Source organism: Sorex fumeus, unplaced genomic scaffold, assembly GCF_029834395.1.
Source record: "Sorex fumeus unplaced genomic scaffold, SorFum_2.1 ptg000047l, whole genome shotgun sequence".
Taxonomy (NCBI): Eukaryota; Metazoa; Chordata; class Mammalia; order Eulipotyphla; family Soricidae; genus Sorex; species Sorex fumeus.
The window spans coordinates 2,364,452-2,390,862 of NW_026606104.1; the positions used below are offsets into that span (position 1 = coordinate 2,364,452).

General features: G+C 46.6%; 1 protein-coding gene across 1 annotated transcript; it reads left to right on the top strand.

Annotated features, from left to right (window-relative positions):
• Window positions 1-1,255: 1,255 nt before the first annotated feature.
• Window positions 1,256-26,154, top strand: LIX1L (limb and CNS expressed 1 like). Its single transcript, XM_056123258.1, has 6 exons — window positions 1,256-1,631; window positions 15,303-15,466; window positions 21,387-21,527; window positions 23,890-23,985; window positions 24,260-24,337; window positions 25,211-26,154. The coding sequence occupies exons 1-6, from the start codon at window positions 1,340-1,342 to the stop codon at window positions 25,451-25,453; spliced, it is 1,014 nt and encodes a 337-aa protein (XP_055979233.1). The 5' UTR covers window positions 1,256-1,339; the 3' UTR covers window positions 25,454-26,154.
• The last annotated feature ends 257 nt before the right edge of the window (window positions 26,155-26,411 follow it).

A 26,411-nucleotide genomic window follows, 5' to 3' on the forward strand; every position in this document is an offset into this window, starting at 1 on the left:
ATCAGAAAAGTACCCAATAATGTGATATAATGAAAGACCAAACTTTTGAGGATCAGAATACTCCCCCTATTAATTCTGGCCAATTTGCTGTCCCCTATCTAATTCCTGTCAATAAATCTATCCTCTATGGATGTTCTTGCATGTAAAACTATGAAACCAAGGGCTAAGAATGTAGAACAAGTGATAGATGACAAGTCATGCCTTGTGTCCTCTGAGTTTTAAGTTCCACCCACAGCCCTGCTACCATGTGACCCTAAGCACCGAGTGCTATGGAGTGATCTGATGTGGCCCCTTAAAAATAGAAAATTATTGAGTTGCCTATAATGAAAAGCATATTTTAGAGAAGATCACGAAAGTACTCAGAACGGGACCACTCCCAGCCATACTCTGCCTGGCAGGGGGGCTCTGACCATTTGGTGCTCAGGCCCTCAGTGTTAGGGGCTACTCTAGAGGTGCTTGGGGACCTCCTGGACTACATCCGGTGCTTCAGGGGGGATATGTGGTACTAGAGATTGAACTTCCAGCAAACTTTTATAACTTTTTTTCTACCCTTTTGGGCCACAGCGGCAGTACTCAGGGGTTACTCCTGACTCTGCACTCAGGAGTTATTCCTGGCGGGCTCAGAGGACCATATGGGATGTTGGGGGTCGAACTCCTGTAGGTCCTTGTGCAAGGTAAGCGTCCTACCAGCTGTACTATCGCTGGAGTCCCCAAGAGCAAACATTTTTTTAAAAATAATAAAATCTAGTTAGTGATTGTGATTATACAGACAACGCACTAAAGTACATTGCATAGCGTCTAATCTAAGTATATGATCATTACAAGTCAGTATCTTTCCTTGTTTTACCTCCGCTACCAATTGCTTGTTAGTTCGTATAAGTTTCGTCGTTTTCTCTGAGCCAATTTCCTCTTCTATATGCTTAAAATCAAGTGGTAGGACAAATGATCTTTACAAATCCCCTCGCTCTCTCTCCAGTTCTCTCAACCTTCCCCTCGGCCTCCAATCCCACTCACGTCCAGAATTCTAGTGCTCGCCAAGGGATTCCCAAAGGCCCGCCCAAGCTGATCTGTTCCCTGCTAAAAGGTGTCGCTTTTTCTTGCTGCCATTGGTAGCTCTGGATCCCACCCTTCTTAGGCACTCGCCTATAGCCTCGCAGGAGCCCGCGGGTCCCGCCTCCTCCCCGATGATTGGCAGGTGGCCGGCTCGTCCCCGCCCCCTAATGACTGACTGCGCGCTGGGGCACCGCCTTCAGTCCCCGGGCGCTAGCGGGCTGGGTGGCTGAGACCGTTAGCTCGCCAGGCTGGCAGGCTGCGGGCCGCCTCTCTGCCGGCGGCCGGGATGGAGACGATGCGAGCGCAGCGGCTGCAGCCAGGAGTGGGCACCGGCGGGAGGGCCACTCTGCGAGCGTTGCGGCCCGGAGTGACGGGGGCCGCGGCTCCCGCCGCCACACCCCCGGCGGGCCACCCGCCGGCCCCGCCGCCTCCCGCACCTCCCCCGGCGCCCCTGCTCCTGTCGGGGGCCCCCGGGCTGCCGCTGCCGCCGGGCGCCGCGGGCAGCCCCGCGGTGCTGCGGGAGGCAGTGGAGGCCGTAGTGAGGAGCTTCGCCAAGCACACGCAGGGCTACGGCCGAGGTGAGTCTGCGGGTGCGGCCTCCTGCGGGACACCCTCGGCGACGGAGCCTCGCTCCCAGCCTCCTCCGCCTCGCTGTTCTGGCGAACGGCCCTCCCATGCATTTCCTTTCTGGGAGTTTCCTTGTAGGCTAGGCGCGCGCGCGCACACGCGCGAGCACAGATACAGACACACACACACACACACACACACACACACACCATCATTCTCATACGCACGCATTCATGCACATACACATACATTCACGCACTCACACACTCATGTACACATTCATGCATACACACTTTAATATATACAGACATGCACACATTCATGCTCTCACATGCACATATTTATACACACACTCATGCCCATACACACACACACCATCTCAAGTGCACATTCATGCGCGCATACTCATGTGCACGTGTTCATACTCAGACGCTCACTCATTAGAGTAGGCCTCCCACCCCCTCCTCTTTATTACTGCCTCTTCTCTAGAGACCCCTTTAGACACATGCAACCGTTCCCCCTCCCCCCCCAACCTTCTTTCCTTCAAAAATGGATTTCCTCTTGTAGTTGAGTGCCTTCACGTTTCTCTGCACTTGAGGACAGTCCCATTGTGTGGGCTCCTCTCCCTCCTTGATTGTATATCCAAGCCATTTCTCCTACAACCCTGCTCAATTTTCCTTCCGTGAACTCAGCAGCTCCCACACACCCCACCATCTTAACCTTGACTTTTCAATTCTTTTGTTAAATAACATCCATTACTCTGAAATTTCCAAGGCAACTTCAGGTTTGCTGAGTGGCTCAGTAGTGTCTTCATGAGTCGCTTACAACAGTTGTGTCTTTAAGTATGATTCAGGGAGAGCAAGGGCTGTCATGGGTAAGGACTTATGCTCTGTTCTCAGCACTGCAGGCCCCTGAATAGTGCAGAGTGTAGCCACAGTGGAGGAATCGAACTCGGGTTGGCCATGTTGGGGGCTGGAGCTATAGCACAGCGGTAGGGCGGTAGGGCGTTTGCCTTGCACGGAGCCAACATGGCCGACCCGAGTTCATTTCCTCCGCCCCTCCCGGAGAGCCCGGCAAGCTACCGAGAGTATTGGATATGCCAGACACAGTAACAACAAAGTCTCCAATGGAGACGTTACTGGGCCTGCTCGAGCAAATCGATGATCAACGGGAGGGCCTTTACCTTTACCTTTTACCAGGGAGCATTGCCTGGGAGTGACAGCCCCTCTTCTGATGTGACCCCTAAAAAAATAAAAAGAGAAATATAGTACAGTGAAGAAGGCTCTTGACTTGCTTGTCGCTGACCCAGGGTTGATCCCTAGCACCCCCATTGGTCCCCCAAGTCTGCCAGGAATGATCCCTGAGCATAGAGCCAGGAGTGAGCCTTAAGCACTGCCTGGTATGGCCCCCAAACCTAAATAAAGAAAATAATATGGATACATGCCACTGAACTCACCCAGCTCCCTGTGACTTCAACACCCCCACCCCTCTAGTGTCTTTTGTAGTAAGGAGCCTTACAGCTCAAGCCTCTGTATATCTGGCTCTGTTTTCCTGGCCCTTGCCCAGGAACAGGATAAATCCCAGACCTTGGCTCCCTTCAATGTTAAATTCTGTGGAAACAAGCCAAGCAGAAACCCTATTTCCATTAGAAATCTTCGTCTTAAAAATGCCTAATTTCTAGGGTTTCTGAAAAGGGGCATGTAAGGACTTCCTTTGTTGTTTCTGTTTAGCCATTGCAGACTTTTTTAAATTTTAGCTTCAGATTTCTAGCATAACAAAGAACACAGATTGAGAGAAGTAGAATACAGATGTTAGGTTCAGAATCTCTTTGGTTTGGTGGCCTTATACAGCAGTGCTCAGAGCTTACTCCTAGCTTGGTGCTCAGGAATCACCCCTAGCGGGGCTCAGGGGAACTTATGCAGTATTAGGGAATCTAAACTGGGTCAGCCATATGCAAGACAAGAGCCCTACCGGCTATATTATCTCACCTGCCCTAGCCCAGAATTTCTGAAACATCACTTCTGACTGCCTTGCTAGGTTCTGTGTAATTTGGAAGTGATTGTATTTTTAACTTTCCAGTTTTTTAAAAAATATTTATTGGGGGGGGGGGGCGCTGGAGAGATAGCACAGCGGGTAGGGCATTTGCCTTGCACATGGCCAACCTGGGTTCGATTCCCAGCATCCCATATGGTCCCCTGAGCACTGCCAGGAGAAATTCCTGAGTGCAGAGCCAGGAGTAACCCTTGTGCATCGCCAGGTGTGATCCAAAAAGCAAAAAAAAAAAAATAATAATTTTTGGTAAAGCAAAATAGTTTTATTGAAAGAGAGGGGGAGGGAAGGGAGAGAGAGTGAGAGACAGTGAGCAAGAGAGAGAGAGAGAGAGAGAGAGAGAGAGAGAGAGAGAGAGAGAAAGGAGTATAAACATGGGAGCGATAGTACAGTGGATTGGGTGCTTGTCTTGCACGTGGCTGATCTGGGTTCAATCCCCAGCATCCCATATAGTTCCCTGAGCACTCCCTGGAGTAATTCCTGAATGCAGAGCCAGGAGTAACACCTGAGTATTACTGCGTGTGGCTCGAAAACAGCAACAATAACAAAGAAGAAGAGTACAACAGAGTTTGGAATTATGAAAGTCTGGGTTAAATCCTCTCTCTTTCTCTTTGGTAAAGTGACTTAACTCTTTTTCCTCCAGGATTATGATGTGGATTAAATGATATGTGAATTAAATGAGATGGTGTGCCTGACGCATAATAATATAATAGATACTTTTAAGGGATGAATATTGTTTAAAATTTATTGGTTCTATTAATTTGTCTTTTGTTTTGGTGGCAGGGGACTTATTTTGGGCCTGGGCCGTAACCATCAGTGCTTGGAATACAGTGTTTGGAGGGAGGGCACTGTACAATGCTGGGGATTGAACCAGGGTTGGCTGCTTGCCATGCAAGGGTCTTAATGCCTGTACTACCTCTCTGGTCATACTTGCTTTTCTTTATTTTTATTTTTGAGCCCCACGCAGTAGTGCTCCAGGGCCTAACACCAGTCTTTTGAGCCATCTCCCTGGCCTCAGGTGTCCTTTGTACTCTCTCTCTCTCTCTCTCTCTCCCTCTCTCTCTCTCTCTCCCTCTCTCTTTCTCTCTCTCTCTCTCTCTCTCTCTCTCTCTATCTCTCTCCCTTTTATGTCCTTGCAAGGGCAAGTTGCTCTACATTGAGCTACATCCCCAGAATAAGCTCTCTCATTCTAAACTCCTTATTGTTCCTGGTCCCAAGTATTCCCATGGGATCCTATGGATTCCTATGGGATCAGATTCCCAAAGATTCCTGGTCCCAAAGACTCCTATGAAAATATTCAATATGTGTACAGCGATACATTTTACTATTTATACATTAACATCGCTCGATAGCACAGCGGGTAGGGCGTCTGCCTTGCACGCAGCCAACATGGCCGACCCGCGTTCGATTCCTCCACCCCTCTCGGAGAGCCCGGCAAGCTACCAAGAGTATTCGATATGCCAGACACAGTAACAACAAAGTCTCCAATGGAGACGTTACTGGGCCCGCTCGAGCAAATCGATGATCAACGGGAGGGCCTTTACTTTTTTTCACTTTTACATTAACATATAGTGCACATATGTGAATGTGTACCGAGATACATTTACTATCAATGTCCCATCATTTTAAACTCCAGCCCTGGGATAACACTACGGAGAATGCACACATTTGATTCAGAAACTCATTGTTAATTTTTGTTTTCTTTTCTGTTTTCTTTGTTTTGTGTTTGGGCCATGTGCTCAGGGATCATTCCTGGCTGCTGGGGTGGGAATAGTCCTGGTGCTGTGCTGAGGGCTCATTCCTGGCAGGGCCTGGGGGCAATACAGGATGCCAGTAATGGAACCCTCATCAATGACATTGCAAGGCAGTTGCTCTACCCACTGTACTATCTCCATGGCCTGGCTTCCAATTGTTGTTGGGGTTTTTTTGTTTGTTTGTTTGTTTTTAGTCTGTTCCAGAGAGTTCTCCCTGCTTTGGCTTCTCAACCGAGTATCCTGTATAACACCTTTCCACTGTCTTATAGAGAGTTCAGGGAGGGGATTGTGCTGACACAGAGCAATCCATCAGGCTTCAGACTTTGCACTGCATCTCCGATCCAACCTGCTACCTCCCTCTTAGTCCTCAGAATTCTCCAGTTTCTCATTCCCTGTCTGCATGTCCAGCCAGAACTCTGGGGAAGTTTGGCACATAATTCAGCTTCAGGCAAGCAGAGTCTCTGCTGATTTGGCTCAGAAGTTCTTCACCACATGGAATCACTTATTCTGCTTCGGTTAATAGGCAAAGCTGCTTTTGGCACATACCCGTATACTCTTGTGACTGATGGCATGGTGTTGGGGGCTGGCTTTTCTCCCTTGAATATAATTTACTCTGGGTTTTGCCCAGACCATTACTGGATTTAGCATTGCTTTTCTGAGCCATCTTTAGTTCACATCCTTCTTCCTGTCTGCTCCAAATGTATCCTAGTCACTTAGAATGACATTCACTCACACATGTTGTTGTTGTTGTTGTGCCACTCAGGGCTTACTCCTGGCTCTGTACTCAGGAATCACTCCCGGTGGGGCCCAAGGGACCATATGGGATTCCAGGGATCCAGGTTGGTCACATATCAGGCAAGTGCCCTACCAACTGTGCTATCTCTCTAGCCCCTGATTTTAATATTTTATTATTGTTTTTGTTTGGGCCACTCCCAGTAGTCTCATTCAGGGCTCAATCCTGGCTCTGCACTCAGGGATCACTCCTGGAGGGGCTCAGGATACCATGCCGGGTGCCTGGGATCAAACCTGAATCAGGCATGTATAGTAGGCTATTGAATCTTAATAGCACATAGGGCTAATAATCAGAAAACATAGTACTAGCAGGATAGGTGACTGTGTGATCTTAAATAAATTGCTTAATCTTGGGGCCAGAGCAGTAACACAGCAGATAGGGTGTTTGCCTTGCATGTGGCTGACCCAGGTTTGATCCCTGGCATCCCATACAGTACCCTAAGCACCACCAGGAGTAATTCCTGAGTGCAGAACCAGGAGTAACCCCTGAGCATCACTGGGTGTGACCCAAAATGTCCCCCCACGCACAATTTTTTTTTTTGCTTAATCTCTCTGGGATCTATATGTTTCCTTAATTAAAAAAAATTGTTGTTTGTTTGTGGGAGGTTACACCCAACTGTGCACAGGGCTTACTCCTGGCACTGTGCTCAGGAGCAGACTAATGGAAATTGCGCTGTGTAATTGATCCTTTCTTTCCAGATCATGGGCCACCCCTTTGCCTTTAAATAAATGAATGGAGTTAAGTTGAAGGGTCTGGGTATTTCCAATTTTCAGAAATGTTGAGGCCAGGGTGATAGTACAGTGGGTAGGTCATTTGGCTTGCATGAAGTCAACCTGAGTTCGATCTCCGGCCTCTCATATGGTCCCCTGAACACTGCCAGGAGTATTTTCTAAGTGCAGAACTAGGAGTAACCTCTGAGCACTGCTGGATGTGGCTCCAAAACAAAAAAAAAAGATTGATTAGAACCCTGTATTAATTTTCTATACCTATTCTAACAAACGATTGCAAATTTTGTAACTAAGAACAACACGAGAACATTTTGTTGTTTATTTTGAGGTTTTGGGCTGCACCCATACCCAGTGCTGCTCAGGATTTGCTCCTGGCATTGTGTTCAGGGATCACTTTTGGCAGGCTTAGGGAACCATGTAGGATGCCAGGGATCAAACCTGGGTTGACTGCGCTCAAGGAAAGCACCATACCTACTTACTATTGCTCTGGTCCGCTGTAATTATTCTTCTGTCACTGTCACTGTCCTCCCATTGTTCATCAATTTGCTCAAGCCGGCCCAGTGACATTGTGAGACTTGTTACTGTGTTTAGCATATCGAATACGCCACGGGTAGCTTCCCAGGCTTTGCCATGCAGGCGAGATACTCTCGGTAGCTTGCCGGGCTCTCCGAGAGGGGCGGAGGAATCGAACTCGGGTCGGCCATGTAGGTGGCGTGCAAGGCAAATGCTCTACCCGCTGTGCTATTGCTCCAGCCCCTCCACATTACTTTTTAAAAAATGTTTAAAATTTTATTTTCATAAAGTTGTTCACATTGTTTACATTCAACATTTTAACACCAATCCCACCATTTCACCTTCCCACAAGCATTATTTCGAATTTTCCCACCACCACTCAAGCCTGCCCCATAGGCACATGCTAAATAATTTATTTTGTATTGCTTGTTATGAATTGTATGAAATGTCATCTGGTCACCAAAACTCCTAGAATTCTAAATTTTTAAAATATATTTGGGGTCTGGAGGCATCTCTGCTATGTGCTGCTCTCTTCTGAGATTCATCTGTGAGTCTTTGAATCATGGCCATTAATGTGCTTAAATGGCCTGATTTTGATCTCTCTCTCTCTCTCTCTTTTTTTTTTAACTTTTTTGGGTCACACCCAGTGATGCATGGGGTTACTTTTGGCTTTGCACTCAGCAGTTACTCCTGGAAGTGCTCAGGTGACCATATGGGATACTGGGAATCGAACCTGGATCGGTCGCGTGCAAGGAAAACACCCTACCTTCTGTGCTGTCCCTCAGTTCTGTAATTTTGATCTCTTTTGAGATTTGTTTATGGGTCTTTGAAGCAAGGCGAAAAAATGAGCCTTTATAGCTGAACTGGAGGTGGTTTGTGGGAGTGACTCCTGCATACCTAACTTTTGGCCATTTAATTTCTCGGAAAATTTGGTCCCAAGTTGTTGGGGTCCAGCCAGAGGAACAACAGCAATCTGGGAATATCAGGAAGCCTGAGAAGCTGCTGATGCACTCACTCCACAAGTACAGGTTGATCTGCTGGGTGACACTGTACTCCCATTTATGTTATTTTAATGTTGGTTTGTTTATTTGTTTGTTAGTGGGGGACTCCCACATAATGCTCAGGCTCTCCAGGAACCATTCCAGTGGTTCAATGCTGTGTGGTGGAAGCTACCAGAATCACCCTCAGGACCACCTGGAATTGGATCTGCGTTCTTTTGATACTAGACATGTGCTCCAGCCCTTTGGGTTATCTCCCCGGCCCCTATTTTAGTGTTTTTACTCTGGTGAATATAAAAGATACATCTCTTGTTCCATTTAACGTTTATCGAATATTTTTCTCCTAAAGGCAAAAACAACATTGTTGAGACTGAATGATAGTATACTGGGTTGAGTGCTTACCTTGCATGCATCTGACTCAGGTTCAATCCCTGGCACCCCATGTGATCCCCTGAGCACCTCTAGGAGTAATCCCTGAGCACAGAGTAAACCCTGAGCACCATGGGATGTAGTCCAAGAAAACAAAGAAACATTGTTAATTTTGTTTTTTCTGTTTTGTGTTATACCCAGTTGTCCTCAGGACTTCTCCTAATTCTGTGCTCTCTTGGTGGGGCTCAGAGGGCCATATATGGTATCAGGGATTGAACCTAGGTCAGCCACATGCAAGACAAGCACCTTACCCACTGTAGTATTGTTCCGGGTCAACGTTATGTATGTTGTGGTTGTTCAACACTATACTATAAACCCTCAAATATTCCTATCTTGATCTTTATTTTCCCTTTCAGCCCAGCATCTGCCAGGGACTTCCAGAAAGAAACATAACTATGAGATGTGTATGTCTCAGCCTTCACTGCCCTTTTCACCTAACTATTCTCAAACTATCCTGTACAAATCAATATATTTATGTCCCTCACTAAAACTCATAAAAAAAAAAAACTGTGAGCACTGGGCTAGGGAGAAAGCTCAAAGGGCTGGCATGCAGGCTAGCACCACATGATCCCCTAAGCAATGCTGGAATCAGCCTCCAAGCAACAAATTATGAATAGCACACCACTAGGTATGCCCCAAACAAAAAATTGAGGGCTGGAGCGAAAGTACATTGATTAGGCTATTTCCCTTGCACATGGCTGACCCAGCTTCGATTCCCAACATCCCAAATGGCCTCCCGAGCCCCTTAGGAGTAATTCCTGAGTGCAAAGCCCATGAGTCAGTCCTGGGAACACTGATATGACCTGAAAACAAAAACAAAAGATTTTCATCATTCATCTTGGGACCAGGGAGCTAGTACAGCAGGTCAGGCATTTGCCTTGCATGCAGCCAACTGAGGTTCAATGTCCAGTATCTAGATGGTCTCCCAAACCTGCCAGGAGTGATTCTTAATCCCTTAGCATTGCCATTGCCAGGTGTGCCCCCCAAATTGAGCAGACAAACAAAATTGAACCAAGGAAAACCACGGTCAACACCCACTCAATCACATGTAAGTAGTCATACATAGCACATGATTTTACTTGAAGCCTGGGGGAAGTTAGGAAACTCCATGAAACTCAACCATGGGCTAGATCTTGGATCCTGGGTTAAGATTCTCAAACTGGAGACAAGATGTCTCTGTTCACACTCCAATATGACTCCAGCAAGTCATATCTTCCTTGACTGAAGTTTAACTAGATGACCCTAAAATCCCTGTCAGCAACCTTAATGAACCCATCTCTGAGCATTTTTTTTTTTGCTCTTTGGGTCACGCCTGGCGATGCACAAGGGGTTACTCCTGGCTCTGCACCCAGGAGTTACTCCTGGCGGTGCTCAGGGGACCATATGGGATGCTGGGAATCGAACCCGGGTCGGCCGCGTGCAAGGCAAATGCCCTACCCGCTGTGCTATCTCTCCAGTCCCTCTGAGCATTTTTAAGTGCAGATAACCATTGCTTTTTCTCCTGCCTACATCACCCGATTTCCCTATTGATATTCACATTTCTGAAATAAGACTCACTATTTCTTTAGTTTTTTTTTCTTTTGGGGGGTCAAACCAGTGATGCTTGGGGGTTACTCCTGGCTTTGCACTCAGAACTTACTCCTGGCGGTGCTCAGGGGACCATATGGGATGCTGGGAATCAAACCCAGATCAACTGCGTGCAAGGTAAACGCCCTACCTGCTTTATTATAGCTCCAGCCCCTCTCTATTTCTTTAGGTTTTAAGTCATCATTTAAAAGGCCAGACAACTTGTACAGGGGTTGAGACTCTTGCCTTGCATGCAGAGAAGCCAAGTTTAGTCCTTGGCACCTCCTAGGGTCCCCCAATACTCCAGAAATGAGTACAGAGCCATGGAGGACCATTCCCTGTCTCCCCATGGCAAAAAAGAGATTCTTTACTGTGTGGTGCCAAGAGTGATTCATTGGACCCTAGAGTGGACAGTGCTTTACTAAGAAGCCGTTGCTGTGGTCTCCTCCCATCCTTCTTTATTCTGATCCTCTCCCTGTTGTTAACATGACAGGAGAGCTGTCACCGCTGCCTTGTGCCAGACGGGCTCCCAGGGACCAGTGGGGCTGAAAAGATCTCTGAGGAAAGTACAAAGATGGCTGAGCTTTCTGGGCCTCGGTGACCTCTGCTGAAATGAAGGGTGGGAAAGAGTTTCCTTTTCACGCCCTTTTTTTTTTTTTTGGTAGGAGTACTGCTGTTTATTCAGCCACTGATTAGCTGATTGAATTGTGCATGAACTCCACCTTACTTTTTTTTTTCATTTTTTATAATTTTATTTATTGAATCACCGTGAGAGCAGTTACAAAGCTTTTGGGTCTAGGTCTCAGTCATACAATGAAACACCCGTACCTTCACCAGTGCCCATTCTCCACCACCAAAAACCCTTGTATACTCCCATCCCACACCCTCCCCCCACCTGTGGGGCAGATGATTTCCACATTACTCTCTCTCTACTTTGATCACATTCAATATTTCGACACCAGACCCACCATTATTATTTGAGATCTTACCCCAACATTCAGATATGCTGAAAAGGCAACAATAGACAATTTGTGTTCTATTGCTGGTTATGAATAACATATGATGTCGCGTGGCTGCAGTAGGGCCATGTGATTTTGAAATTCCAAAATTTTAACTCTTAAATCTGGAGGGATTACTGCCAAAAGCCACTGGGTTTCAAGATTTGCTCCTGAGTCTCTGGGATCATGGCTGTTGAGCTGCTTGATCAGGAGCCAGAGAGGCCGTTTGTGGGCGATGACTTGTGATCTCGTTGGGGTGGGGAGGACAGGCCCGGCTCCATCCCGTGAAGCCCAACAAGTTTCATCACTGCGGGCCCAAGCTAGACTGTCCAATGGCCTCTGGAGGATGGCGGCCACCGAGCCACCAGGGGGAAACAGGCGGAGGGACAGCACCCTTTCCCCACTGGGGTGGCCCGGCGACAGTAACGTACTGTGGGGTCCGGACGCATTTCTGCCAAAAGCCACTGGGTTTTGAGATGTTTCTGAGTCTCTGGGATCATGGCCATTAAATGGCTTGATCAGGAGCCAGAGAGGCCATTCGTGGGTGATGACTTGGGGTCTCGTTGGGGTGGGGAGGACAAGCCCGGCTCCACCCCCATCCTGTGAGGCCCTGTGTGTCTCGTCACTGGGGGCCCAAACCTGACTATCCAGTGGCTTCTGAAGGATGGTGGCCACTGGGCCGCCAGGGGGAACAGGCCAAGGCACGAAACCTATTCCCACCTGGGTTGGCCCAGCACCGGTAACCTACTGCAGGGACCAGATGCATTTCTACCTAAAGCCGCTGATTTCCAAGATTCGTTTCTGATTCTCTGGGATCATGGCCATTAAGCAGTTCAATCAGGAACCAGAGAGTCCTTGCCTCCAATTATATAGCTGAGCCAGAGGTGGTTTGTGAGTGTGTTTCCCACATACCTAACTTTTGGCTGTTTACGTTCTTGGTAAACTTTGCCCCAAGTTTTTGGGGTCTGGCCAAAGGCACAGCAGCAATTTTGGGGTATCTGGAAGTCTGAAGGTGCCATCAGGCTGCTGATGCACTCGCCTCACAGGTACAGATTGACCTGCTGGCGGCACCATACCCCCTCACGCCGTCTTTTAATAGCAGAATGAATGTGAAAAGTCGGTCAACTCTTGGGTGTCAGACGGAATGTGGCTTCTTTCCAGAGTTGGCTTGTATAGGGCCTCCTTGCTTCAGCTGCAGGTGGATAGCTCTTCCTGGCCTCGATGTCGAACTCCTTCCTGACAGGGAAGACTTCATTTATCTTTGCATCCCCGCTCCTGAGACAGAACTGTAGGCCTTGAAGTACTCATATTTTTTACTTAATGTGTGTGGTGGCCAGGAGAATAGGCCATTCATGGTTCCAGCGAGGAGGCATATGTTACTGATAGACCTCAGTTTGCTTTTCCCTTGGGTCCAGCACCACAGCAAACTGAAGCTGCATGTCCTCTGGGCTATCCCAGCTGAAAATTGAGCACAACGCCGGTCACTGATGCAGGTGTAACCTGGTAAAAAGTAAAAGTAAGTAAAGGCCCTCCCGTTGATTATCGATTTGCTCGAGCGGACCCAGTAACGTCTCCATTAGAGACTTTGTTGTTACTGTGTTTGGCATATCGAATACGTCACGGAGAGCTTGCAGGCGAGATACTCTCGGTAGCTTGCTGGGCTCTCCGAGAGGGGCGGAGGAATCGAACTCGGGTTGGCCATGTTCGCTGCGTGCAAGGCAAACGCCCTACCGCTGTGCTATCGCTCCAGCCCTGGTGTAACCTGGTGAAAGTGGGAAACCTTTGCTTGATCAGGTCCCTTTGATCTTGCTTAACCTTTCTTTTCTTTTTTTTTTGGGGGGGGGGGCACACCCGGCAATGCTCAGGGTTTGCTCCTGGCTCTGCACTCAGGAATTACTTCTGGTGATGCTTGAGGGACCTTATGGGGCCAGGGCATGAACCTAGGTTGGCTGTGTGCAAGACAAACGCCCTGTCACTGTTCTATCATTCTCACCTTGGCTTTACCTTTCTTGGAACTGTACTACAGACTTTGTCCAAATATCCTCCTTCTCTCCCTTCCTCCCTCCCTTTCCACTTTTTTTTTGTTTTGTTTTGTTTGGGGGCCATACCTGGCAATGTTCGGGGATCATTTCTGGTGGGGCTCAGGGGACAATATGGAGTGCTGGGGATTAAACCTGGGTCAGTTCTGTGCAAGGAAAGATCCCTATCCATCCTACTATTGCTACAGTCCTGTGTATCAGCCAACCCAGCTTTCTTTAACATGGTCTGACAACTCTTCTTTTCCTGCTTCCTATGCAATGATCACTTGCATGTCTGTCCCATCGTGGCATCTTCTGGGAAGATCTGAACTAATACAATGTCAGAGAATAAGCGAGTCTCTGTAAAGAAGACTAGAGACCAGTTATGTTGGAAGATATTAAAGGACACCTATGATATGTACCATATGGTCCCCAACATCTCAAGGATTAACACCCAGACATAGAATTGGGAATAGCCTTCCATACTTCTAGGTGTGGCCCCAAAACAAAAATGAAAAAGAAATGAAACTCGTTAGTAGAGGCAAGAGGCATAGCTCAGAAGGCCAGAGCAAAGGCTCTGCATGGAGCAATCTTAGATTGATTATTTTCATGTGGAGCTTAAATATCACATGCTCAAAGGTAACTTTTCTTTTTATCTTAATTAGGTCAGATGCTCCAACACAGCTTCACACCATCCACTGCGCTTTTGTAGTGCTTATAACAATCACAATCTTTCATTTATTTGAGATTATTCATACAACTCTTTTGACCAGTACCCAGATAGGGGAAAAGAAAGTAAATTGTTTTGTTCACTGTGGTAGACTGGCATTTAGTAGATATTCTACTAAGAGCATAGAGTAGATACTCAGGATATTTGTGAAAGTATTGGAGGATGAGGAGAATTGTTCTGGAGTACAGTTTGTGGTCTGGAGTTTGACTTTACCCAATTTACAAATACTAAGTTAGCTTGTTCCTTTGTCACAAAGGACTTTATTACTCATATCTCTGTTTCTGCTTCTTTCATCCAGTATGTTAATTAAAATTAGCATTCTCCTCCTCCTCCTCCTCCTCCTCCTCCTCCTCCCCCTCCTCCTCCTCCTCCTTCTCTTCCTCCTCCTCCTTCTATTATTATTATGATTTCTACTACGACGACGACTACTACTACTACTACTACTACTACTACTACTACTACTGGGTTTGGAGCCAATAGTGATCTGTATTCATGAGTGACCCCTTGTAGTGCTCTGGGAACCATATGTGATGCAGGGATTCGAACTGGAGCTGTTAGTGGTGCAGCCATGAGGTTGATGCCTTCTCTCCTGTCCTACCTCTCGGCCCCAGCACTAACTGCTATAGTGTGTATTATTTCAGGCTGCTGACCAACTGTAGAATAACTTGGACCGTCAGTACTTCATCAGGCAGCAATGCTGGTCACTCATGCTGACAACTATGTTTCTAACAATTAAGTGACTTTCCTTTAGTGTCTAGGACTCATCAGAGTGTGAACTAGCAGGCCAGGAAGTGAGTCAGTCAAACATATGCCTTGTAAGTGTGATACAGCCCTGAACTCAATTCTCAGCCTCCCTCCAGTGCCCCCACCCCTTGCAAAGGTGAAGGAGAGGTAAGAGAGGAGGGCAGACCTCTCCTGGCTTCCCCATGCAAAAGGCCCTAATTACAATCTAGTTTGCTCATGCAAAGGCTTTTCCATGGTGATAGCTAAGTGGGGTGAGATGTGGTATAGGCACCAGAACTGCATCTTCAGCCGATACTTTATGGAGGAGCCACACTGCTTGGACGTGTCCTCATGCCTCAACTTGACTGCTTCTCTTTTTTCAGTGAACGTGGTGGAGGCCCTTCAGGAATTCTGGCAGATGAAGCAGTCCCGGGGGGCCGACCTGAAGAACGGAGCTCTGGTGGTCTATGAGATGGTCCCCTCCAGCAGCCCTCCCTATGTCTGCTATGTCACCCTGCCTGGGGGCAGCTGCTTCGGGAGTTTCCAGGTAGGAGGCATAAGACCGAGTGAGATGGAAGGATGGATGGATGTTCAGGTGCTGCTCGTGGTGACTTTCTCTGTGACTTTGGCCATAGGCTCTTTGTCTGCAATCACATATTTAAGAACCGCAGCTCACTCCAGGGAAGTCACTCTGTTCGCATCTGAAGCCCGTTGGACCACAGAGCATGCTTTTACTTCAGCCTGCAAACACTCAAACCCGTTTTGTGTTTGTGGGCTACTCCTGGCTATGTGCCCGGGGGTTCCTATGGTGTCAGGGATCAGACCTGCACACCAAGTCCTTACTCTGCCTTTACTCTTTATATTAGGCCACTCATAAACACTTCCTGGTCTGGTCTCCCACCTTCCCGCTTTCTCACTGTGAGGACATGGAACTGATGCTGTTCAGGGTCCTTTTTCCAGACAGTTACTCAAGAAAGCAATGTTTAAGTTTGCTGGGAGGTGAGGTATTCTGTGCAACTGAAGTGATGCTCACCTAAAGAGGTAGGGGTCCAGATTCTGACTCGCCTAAATGTGAAATTTCTACTTCTCTGGACTTCAGTTCCCCATACACCAGCCAGGAAGCAGTATAGTTCAGCTCTAAAGAAAAGTGAACTTTTACAGTTTACTGCAACTTAGCTGGAACTGGAGTGCATTGCACCAAGAAAAGTAAGTCAAAGGGAACAGGACAAATGCTGAATTATCTCACTCATCTGTCGAATGTAAAGAAACACGGTGAATGGGAGGTCCTTTGGGACATCAGTGAGGTAAAGGTGTGGGATATATAGTATATATCTAAACCATAGAATCAACAACACCACAAGCAGGAGACCCAGAATACAGCAACTAAACTTAAAAATGTTTAATAAATATGTTATGGCCAGGGGCTGGAGAAATAGTATAGCAGGTAGGGCACTTGCCTTGCACACAACACCACTAACTTGTGTTTGATCCTCAGCATCCCATATTGTCCCTAAGCACTGCCAGGAGTAATTCCTGAGCACAGAGCCAGGAGTAAGCTCTGAGCACCACAGGGTACCCTCCCCCCACAAAAAAAATGCCTGCCAAGGAGTCAGGCTGGGGGTTGGGAGAGAAACTGGGGCTACTGGCACTAGTGATAGGATTGGTGCTAGTCCATTTGTATTTCTGAAACTCAACTATGAATAACTTTGAAAATCACAGTGCCTTAATTAAAAAAAATTAGTAAGAGAATATACAATGGCCAGTGAAGACTGGGCCTTGGAGTCCATATGTAGAACTGAATTATTAAGCAGAGGGGAGGCCATGTGGTAACTCTGTGTTTCTGAATATCAGGGATTTTTTGTGGTTTTATTTTTTTTGGGGGGGAAGGTCAAATCCAGCGGTGCTTGCTCAGAGATCACACTTGGCAGGCTTGGGGAACCATATGGGGTGCCAGGAATTGAACCCAGGGCAGCTGTGTGCAAGGCAAACACCCTACTGGCTGTACAATTTCTGGCCCAGAGACATCAATTTTTTTAGTTTAGTTTTTTTGTTGTTGTTGTTTTGGGGCTACACTCTGCAATGCTCAGGGCTTACTTACTCCTAGCTGTGCGCTCAGGAATCACTCCTGGCAGTGTTCAGGGAACTATATGTGATACTTGGCATCAAACCCAAGTTGACCATATGCAAGGTAAGTGTCCTACACAGCGTGCTATCTCTCTGGCCCTGAAACATCAATTTTAAAATGGTAGTAAGTCATGGTGGTGCCTAAATAAAAATAAATAAAAACACAAAGGACTTAAGTTAGGTCATTTCTAAATTGCTTTCTAATATTCCCAGTCTACAACTGCAAGAAAGGTTGATGACATGATAAGAAAAGAAGTAATTTCTCATCCAATGTAGTGAGAAACTTGGCCGAAATAAAAAAAACTTGGCTAATATAATTGAGGCTAACATAATTGACAGGAGCAATAGCACAGTGGTAGGGCGTTTGCCTTGCACGCAGTCGACCTGGGTTTGATTCTTCCGTCCCTTTCGAAGAGCCCAGCAAGCTACCAAGAGTATCCCGTCCATATGGCAGAGACTGGCAAGCTCCCGTGGCGTATTTGGTATGCCAAAAACAGTAACAACAAGTCTCACAGTGGAGACGTTACTGGTGCCCGCCCAAGCAAATCGATGAACAACAGGAGGACAGTGCTACAGTGCAATATAATTGCAGATAGGAAATCACCTGCTTGAAATGCCAACTTAGAATTTTAATAGGAATTTAGATACCACACACTTTTGTTGTGTTTTCCATGTCTATGGTTTGTGAGACTCTTAGACAAAGCTGTTGCCGCTGTTGTGTGCTGCTATACCACCCCAAGTTCTACCATCACATCCCTGATCACAGTATATCGTGACCAACTATCTCTCCTGGTGCCCATCGCCACGGAGGTAGATGGTTTCTGTCTTCCTTCTTGTTCCATTTAGTTCCCTACCACTCAATTCAGTGTCCAACACAGAGTAGGAACTTAATACGTCTTTTCCACTAGTGAGTGTAGTTCAATTCCTGCCTCAAACAGAAATAGCCCAAGGGAAGTTTCATGAACACTGTGTGGCTCGGAGTTGGGAAGATGGCTCAAAGAGCTGGAGCAAGTATGGAATGTACAGGTTCATCCCTGTGCTGCTGGGAGTTTCCTGATATAAAACCAAAACAAGGGGCTGGAGCAATAGCAAAGTGGGTAGGGCATTTGCCTTGCATGCGGCCAACCCGGATTCGATCCCTGACATCCCATATGGTCCCCGAGCACTGCCAGGAGTCATTCCTGAGTGCAGAGCCAGGAGTAACCCCTGTGCATGGCCGGGTGTGACCCCCCAAAAAAGGGGAAAAAAACCCCAAAACAAAAACAGGTGGCTAAATTCGTCCCCCACACCCCCGCAAAATCCTTATCATTTCAGAAAATATGCTCAGGATGACTAATGTTTACATTTTCTCTCCTACAAAATAAGTTCCTTCTACTCCCTTCTCATCATATTGGTTGTACAATGATGCTCATAACCAGAATATGATAGAAATTGGATTTCTTTTGTTTCCAGAACAGGATTACCTATCTTGATTTCTATTACCATAAATTTTATATTTTCTATTTAGCGGGTGACATTTTTCCAGTAGTTTCTTCATAGATGCCTTTCCAGAAATAGCACTTCCCTGTAGAGTGGGCATCAGACTTGTAAATATAAAAAGAAGTGGAAACAGAAATTGAAGGAGTATGGGCCGAATAGATAGATCAACAGGCAGAGCATTTGCCTTACTAATGGCCAACTCTAGTTTGATCCCTGGCACTCTAAACTGTCTCTTGAGCCTTGTCAAAAGTGATCCCTGAGTACCACCAGGCCTGGTCACAAAACAAAGTAATTGAAGGAGCAGTAAGACAGGGTCACAGTATTGAGATCTATAAGCTGTCTCCAAAATTTGTCAGTTAGGGGGCTGGAGAGACAGGACAGTGGGAAGGCACTTGTCTTGATCAATCCCTGGCTTTCCACATGATGCCATAAGACCTCCAGGAATGATGCCTGAGCACTGCACTGTCACTGACACTGTCTTCCTGTTCATCGATTTGCTCGAGCGGGCCCAGTAACGTCTCCCTCGTGAGACTTAATGTTACTGTGCTTGGTATATTCAATATGTCATGGGTAGCTTGCCAGACTTTGCCGTGTGGGCAAGATACTCTTGGTAGCTTGCTAGGCTCTCCGATAGGGGCGGAGGAATTGAACCCGGCTTGGCCAGGCCAGCTGCATGCAAGGCAAATGCCCTACCACTGCACTATCGCTCCAACCCCAGGAATAATCCATGAGCACCACCAGGTGTGTCCCCCAAACAAAAACAAACCAAGAAAACAGTCAACTAAAATAAATGTGGCATTATTGATATTAAAGATAAGTAGCAAGTACATACTTTTAAAAACTATAATATTGCTCCAGGCTGGAGCGATAGCACAGTGGGCAGGGCGTTTGCCTTGCATGCGACCAATCCAGGTTCAATTCTTCTGCCCCTCCCAGAGAGCTCAACAAGCTACCGAGAGTATCTCACCTGCACGGCAAAGCCTGGCAAGCTACCCATGATGTATTCGCTATGCCAATCACAGTAACAAGTCTCAATATTACTGGGCCCGCTTGAGCAATTTGATGAACAACGGGAGGACAGTGACAATACTGGTCAAGAGACTTAGTACAGGGGACTGTGTTTGCTTACATGTGCCTGGCTGCAGTTCAGTCCCTGGCAAAGCATCTGATCCCTCAAACATACCAGGTTTGCCTCCCAACCAAGAAAAATCAATTAGTTTTTTTAAAAACTGTAATATTACTTTATTTCTTCCCCTAATCATGAGTAACAAAGGGCACAGAGGCCTTTGAGGCAAAGAAGACAGATCATAAAGGAATATGGTGGTGCCTAGGAATCTGGAGTTGAATGATGTCAGAAATTCAGACTTGCTTTTATGATACTATTTGGATACCACGTTTTTAAAAACAAACAAACAAAAATAATTCTTGGGGAGCTGGAGCAATAGCACAGCAGGTAGGGTGTTTGACTTGTATGTGGCTGACCCGGATTGATTCCCAGCATTCCATATGGTACCCCAAGCACTACCAAGAGTAATTCCTGAGTACAGAGCCAGGAGTAACCCCCATGCATCACCGGATGTGACCCAAAAAGCAAAAAAAAAAAAACCACAAAAAAACAAAAACTCTTGGGCTGGAGAAGTAGCTTAACAGGCTCGAGCATGTGTTTTGGTTGAGGGAACCTTGTATTCTCTCCCAGTAACTTCCAGGTACTACCAAGCACCAAGCCAGGGCTAGCTCCTGAGCACCGTGGTATGGCAAATAAATAAATAAATAAATAAAACCCTACCATGAATTCCTTTTTTTCCGAAATTTTATTTATTTTTAGCAGAGCAAACCCAGCAGGGCTCAGCACTTCTGGTTGTACGACTGTTCTGCTTCAGAGTTCTGTATTTCTGGTGTTTTTCTTGGGGCAGATTTTCCTTCCCCTAGCCACCCTCTCCTCCTTGTTTCTTCAGCAGCAGGATAACTGAAAATTTCTTATTCAGACCTTAGTTTCTGTTCGGGGACAGCTCCTTTACTCTCTGTGTTAGCGTGGAACTTCTTTCTCACAGCTGAAAGAGAAGTAAAGGCTGGAGTTAAAGTATAGTATGCAGGGTGCTTGACTTGCACGCAGCCGACCCGGGTTCTATCCCAGACATCACATATGATCCCCTGAGCCCCCAGAAGTATCTGTGAGCTTAGAGTCAGGAGTAAGCCCTGAACGCAGCTGGGTATGACCCCAAACAAAACAAAATAAAGAAAATAAGCATAAAAGTAAAAAATGCCAGATGGAGGTAGAGAGATAGCTTAGTGGGCTGGAGCACATGCTGAGTAGCCCCCTGAGCACTCTGGATGTGGCCCTCATCTCCCAAAAGTCCCAGATGGTAGAGAAATAGACCCCCTTTTCAGAAGTCCTTTAGACGCAGCATTTTTCTAACCTTAGGTTATTTAGAAGGATGGGAAAAAAAATCTTGCCTGTTTGTCAGAACAGAAGAACCAGATGCTGAGTGATTCCTAATAAGTGGCCCAGAATCTGACTTTCAACTCATTAATTCTGTTGGCTGTATCAACAGGGGTATTTTCCACATCTAGTGATCATATGCTGACTTCAGCAAACTTCCTCATTCTGCATTCAGTTTGGTATGAACTGCCACCCTCTCCAGCTCCTTAATGACTTTAGGATGTCAAATCAAAATTCTGTTTCCAAAGGCCCCAGTCATTTTTGCAATAAACACTTTAGAGAATGCACAAACTGATGTAGGCTTTGTTTAATGTCTTCCACCTTAAGTGTTTCCACCCACCGTTCCTTCTTCTTTCTCAGATACACATATTCTCTCCTCTCTCTCCGCCCCTCTCCCTCTACCAACCTTCCCCCCAACACCTAGTTTTGCCCAACAAAAGCTGAAGCCCGAAGGAGTGCTGCGAAGATCGCCCTCATGAACTCTGTGTTTAATGAACACCCTTCCCGAAGAATTACTGATGAATTCATTGAGAAGAGTGTCTCTGAGGCGCTGGCATCTTTCAATGTGAGTGATTTGGAGTCAGAAGGAAGCGTTGGGGGATGGGAGAACTGGCTGGCTGGGAAGTCTTGGAAATTACTGGGAAACGGCACAAATTCTTGTTTTCTTTCCCGTCTGCATCTCTGCTCTGTTTATTCTGTCAGGTTATGTGCTCCATATGTCTGTCTGTAATTACATGTGTATGTTTACAGTTATTTGGTCTCTCTTCATTGTGTCTTTTGCGTATCTGGAAACCTTTAATTTAAGATTTATGGAAAAAAATATTTATGGAATTTTAGAGATATTCAAAAAATTTTTGATTTTGAATTTCGCTTTTTATACTTTTTGCTTAAGACCTTATTCCCTGGGCCAGAGAGTTAGATCAAAGAACTGAGTACATGCTTTGAATGCAAGAGGTCTAAAGTCACATGGTACTCAGAGCAAGAAGCCTGGGGTCACAGGGTCCCCAGGAACCACCAGGAGATGGCCCCTTCCCCCAGATCTTTCATAATAGTTCCAACACTGCTGGGTATGGCTCAAATGAAAAACAAAACAAAACAAAACAAAACAAAAACCATTAGTCTCTATTTCTTTCACTTTCTTCTTGTTAAGGTTTATTTATTTGGGGGTGGGGGTTTGTCCCATATCTGAGAATATTTGAGGATGGAGTCAAGGTTTGTCTCATGCAAGGCAAGCTTTTTATTATCTTCATATTATCTCTCAGCCCCTGTTCATTTTACTAATCGACTGTTTGTACTGTCACTTTTCTCCTGCCTCCTTTATTTCATCTTATTTATAAAAAACACTTGGTAATATAGTGTCTTTGTCTCTTTTTCCCTTGAAGATGGGGAGAATAATTTCTTTACTCTGTTTTGAAAAATCATCTGGGAGGCAGGGAGTCAGCTCAGAGGGCTGGAACATAGGTTTTCCCTGTGGAATCCTCAGGTTCAAAAACAGCACCAGTTGGGCCCCCAAACACTGCTAGGAGCAGCACAGAATAAAGGAATTAAAAATAAATTAGGGGGGGCCAGAGCAATAGTACAGTGAGTAGGGTGTTTTCCTTACATGCAACCTTAGTCCACGCTCCCCTCTACAGTTTCATTTTTTTTCACACTAGGCTTGTAGATCAGGCATGACAGTATATCTGACTTCTGCCCGTGGAACCCAGAAAATGCCTATGGCAGAAGCAAAGGAGGCAAAATAGTACCCAGTAGTTACCTTGCTTATTGCTATTGCAGCTAGTCTTTATTTATTTACTCATTTAGGACTTTGGGTCACTACTCCTGTCTCTGTGCTAGAGATCACTCTTGGTGGGGCTCAGGAGTGCCAGGGATGCAACTGAAGTTGGTTGCATGCAAGACAAGTGCCCTCCCTGCTATTCTATTACCCGGGCTTTAAGTTAGATATATATATTTTAAATCCTTGAATGAAACTTTATTTAAATACTATGATTTACAAAGTTGTTCACAGTATAATTGTTTCAGGTATTCAATACTCCAACAACAGTCTCACCACCAATGTGCCCTTTTCCCCACCAATGTCCCCAGTTTCTCATTCCCCCAAATTTGCTCCTTTAGCAGACATAAAGGTAAAGGTAAAGGCCCTCCCATTGATCGTCGATTTGCTCGAGCGGGCCCAGTAACGTCTCCATTGGAGACTTTATTGTTACTGTGTCTGGCATATCGAATACTCTCTGTAGCTTGCCGGGCTCTCCGAGAGGGGTGGAAGAATCAAACTCGGGTCGGCCATGTTGGCCGCTTGTAAGGCAAACGCCCTACCCGCTGTGCTATCACTCCTGTTTCCTGTTACAACATATAACATGTAAAACAGTGTTACTAAAGTCATAGTCTGAGGATTTACTGAGCTGTTAGTACCAGGATGAGCCTCCTGCTTTATTGTGTTCATTCACTGAGTTTAGTGGACTTCTACTCAATTTTCCCATCTAATTTTCTGCATTTCTCCTGGGCTGTCAGCTCTGTGAAGTTTGAAAGTTTTGTGTGGCCACATATGTGGCTGCAGGCTGCATGCTTCAGGACTTGGAGCTGGAACAATGAGCTACCAGTGTTTCTTTGGTGTCTCTGAGATCAGTTGTGAAGCCAGGCCATTTCTCTGGGAGTGGTGGGAGCCAGATGTGAGTGGGTGGAGTGCTGAACCTTTGGCAGGGTGGGCACTTGGACTGCCCCCATCCCACTAAGGCTCCAGAGAGCTGGGCCCTATGGTTGCAGGGGGGGGGTCCCCTGGGATAACTCAGCTGTTGGCATCTCTCTGAGATCAACTATGAAGTCTGAGTCAGACATTTTAAATTTAAGTATATAGGCAGTGCTGTATGACATGATCATCCTAAGAGAAAATCTATTTGTTTCCCCCCTCCCACCCCCTTTGTTACCAGGGCAACAGGGAGGAAGCAGACAACCCCAACACAGGGATTGGTGCCTTCCGGTTCATGTTGGAATCCAACAAGGGCAAGTCAATGCTGGAGTTCCAGGTATTGGTCCGCCTGCTCCCCCAGCTCTAATAACCGCCTGCTGGACAAGCCTCCTCTGAACATCTGACTAATGAAACTGAGTCAGAAAGGGAGAGAAGTTTGTTAAATAATGTTTGAAATATAAAGTTCTCCCTTACCCCCATGGGCATATCAGAAATGGGGTGAGAGATACTTCCACAGTATGTTTTGTAAAAAGCTCCCCCATGTGTCACCCTGATGGGGGCCCCCAGTGGAGACACCCTTGTCCCAGCACTTGCTTGTCTTCTTCTCCCAGGAGCTCATGACCGTTTTCCAGCTGCTGCATTGGAATGGCAGCCTCAAGGCCATGCGGGAAAGGCAGTGCTCTCGGCAGGTGAGGACCTCGGTAGGAGAACGTGGCGGGAAGAACTTGTAGAAGAGATGTGTGAGAAGCAGGTGGGCCTCTGGTAGTGCCCTGTCCTTGGGTCTTTGCACTGGACCATTGGCCTAGCTGAACATTGCTGGGAGGCTTCCTGGAACTCCAGAGTTCCAGGGGAAACCAACTCCCCATTCCATCCCCCCCCCCAAAAAAAAGTTGGCTGTGGTTCACATTGTGAATCATGAAAGGCTTCTTTAGAGAGTCCATGTCACTTCCATCAATCGTCTACTTAGATCTTGACTCCTTTGCCAGCGATGTATCTTCCCTGCTCCATCCCCCCACCCCCAAGTGAGATATATCCCTTAAGAAATTTTGTAGAGGGGCTGGTGTGATAGCACAGTGGGTAGGGTGTTTGCCTTGCATGCGGCTGACCCGAGTTCAATTCCCAGCATCCCATATGGTCCCCTGAGCACTGCCAGGAGTAATTCCTGAGTGCAAAGCCAGGATTAACCCCTGAGCATTGCCGGGTGTGACCCAAAAAAGCAAAAAAAAAAAAAAAAGAAATTTTGTAGAGAAGGCTGGAGCAATAGTAGAGTGTGTTAGGTGCTTGCCTTGCATGCAGCAGATTGGGAATCGATCCCCAGTATCCCATATGGTTCCATGAGTCCCACCAGGAGTGATCCCTGAGCATAGCAGGAGGAGTAAGTCTTGAGCTCAGCCAGGTGTGACACCCAAAATAAAAGAAAAAAAAAAAGAAAGCTCCAGCGAGGACTGGAGAAATGACTTTGGTCAGGATCCTCAGCAAAGCTTCCAGAGGCTCCTGTGGTACAGACACAGTGTGAATCTTCCCAAAGTCAGTAACCTTCATACTTGTCTTCCCCCATCCAGGAAGTGTTGGCCCACTATTCCCACCGGGCCTTGGATGATGACATTCGCCACCAAATGGCACTGGACTGGGTGAGCCGGGAGCAGAGTGTTCCTGGGGCACTGTCGAGAGAGCTAGCTGCCACAGAGCAGGAACTGGACGAAGCCCGGCTGGCGGGCAAGGAGCTGCGTTTCCACAAGGAGAAGAAAGACATCCTCACGCTGGCTGCAGGGCAGCTGGGCAGCGTGCATCCTCCCAACTGCTAGGCCTCCACCCCTGCCCCAGACCTTTCGATAGGTCCTTTCTAAGATTTAGTGTGATTTCTGTACAGATGGTCCCAATTTTATACTTTAAGATATAGAGCTCTATATGTGTGTATAAACCCCACCCCTGGATTCCTGTTTGCCGAGAGATCCCTTTTCTTATTTCTAGTCTTTGGATGGAGCTTCCTTTAAAACAGCTCCACTTCACTTTATAAGATTGACAGCCCATCTTTGGAGCTTAGCTGCCTTTTAGCTAACAGCCCGGCTTCTGGGTTGTCATTATAGTAGCAGGAAATGACTGACCAGGCATTCATGCCGCCTTCCACAATAACATGGTGCTTGTATAAGAACTCTCTGTCCCCCTCTGTGACCCCTCCCCCCAATCCTGTTTTGTCTGGGACTCAAACAAACCAAGTTGTTCCTCAGATATTTCCTTGCTAACACTACCCCCTCTTCACCATCACCTTACTCTGCCTTCAAATGGTATTTTACTTTGAGGTTTCTGTACCTTAATCCTTAGAAAACGTTTCTGATTTTCTTATTTTTTTTTTAAATAGTTATTCCTGGGAAACTTCTCCAGAACAAAAGATGAGTTACAGACATAGTTCAGAGGAGCTTATCCGCTAAAGTGCTTCTGTAGCTACCTGATAGGGAGTCCAGATTTCCAGATATGCGCTCTAGTGCAGAAGGGGTCGGGGTAGAAGTTGCTTTTCTTTCAGAATTCCTTTTTTTTTTTTTTTTTTTTTTGCTTTTTGGGTCACACCCGGCGATGCACAGGGCTTACTCCTGGCTCTGCACTCAGGAATTACTCCTGATGGTGCTCAGGGGACCATATGGGTTGCTGGGGATCGAACCCAGGTCGGCCGCATGCAAGACAAACGCCCTACCCACTGTGCTATCGTTTCAGCCCCCAGCATTCCCTTTTGAACCTGCCCCGGGCTCCCAGAGTTTAGTTAAGCTA

What these genes read in the sequence shown, in the direction of transcription:
- LIX1L (XM_056123258.1), top strand. Translation starts at nt 1,340, where the DNA reads ATGGAGACGATGCGAGCGCAGCGGCTGCAGCCAGGAGTGGGCACCGGC. An exon ending in GCTGCTTCGGGAGTTTCCAG is followed by an intron (nt 15,467 to 21,386) that starts GTAGGAGGCATA and finishes CCCAACACCTAG; the next exon opens with TTTTGCCCAACAAAAGCTGA. An exon ending in AGGCGCTGGCATCTTTCAAT is followed by an intron (nt 21,528 to 23,889) that starts GTGAGTGATTTG and finishes CTTTGTTACCAG; the next exon opens with GGCAACAGGGAGGAAGCAGA.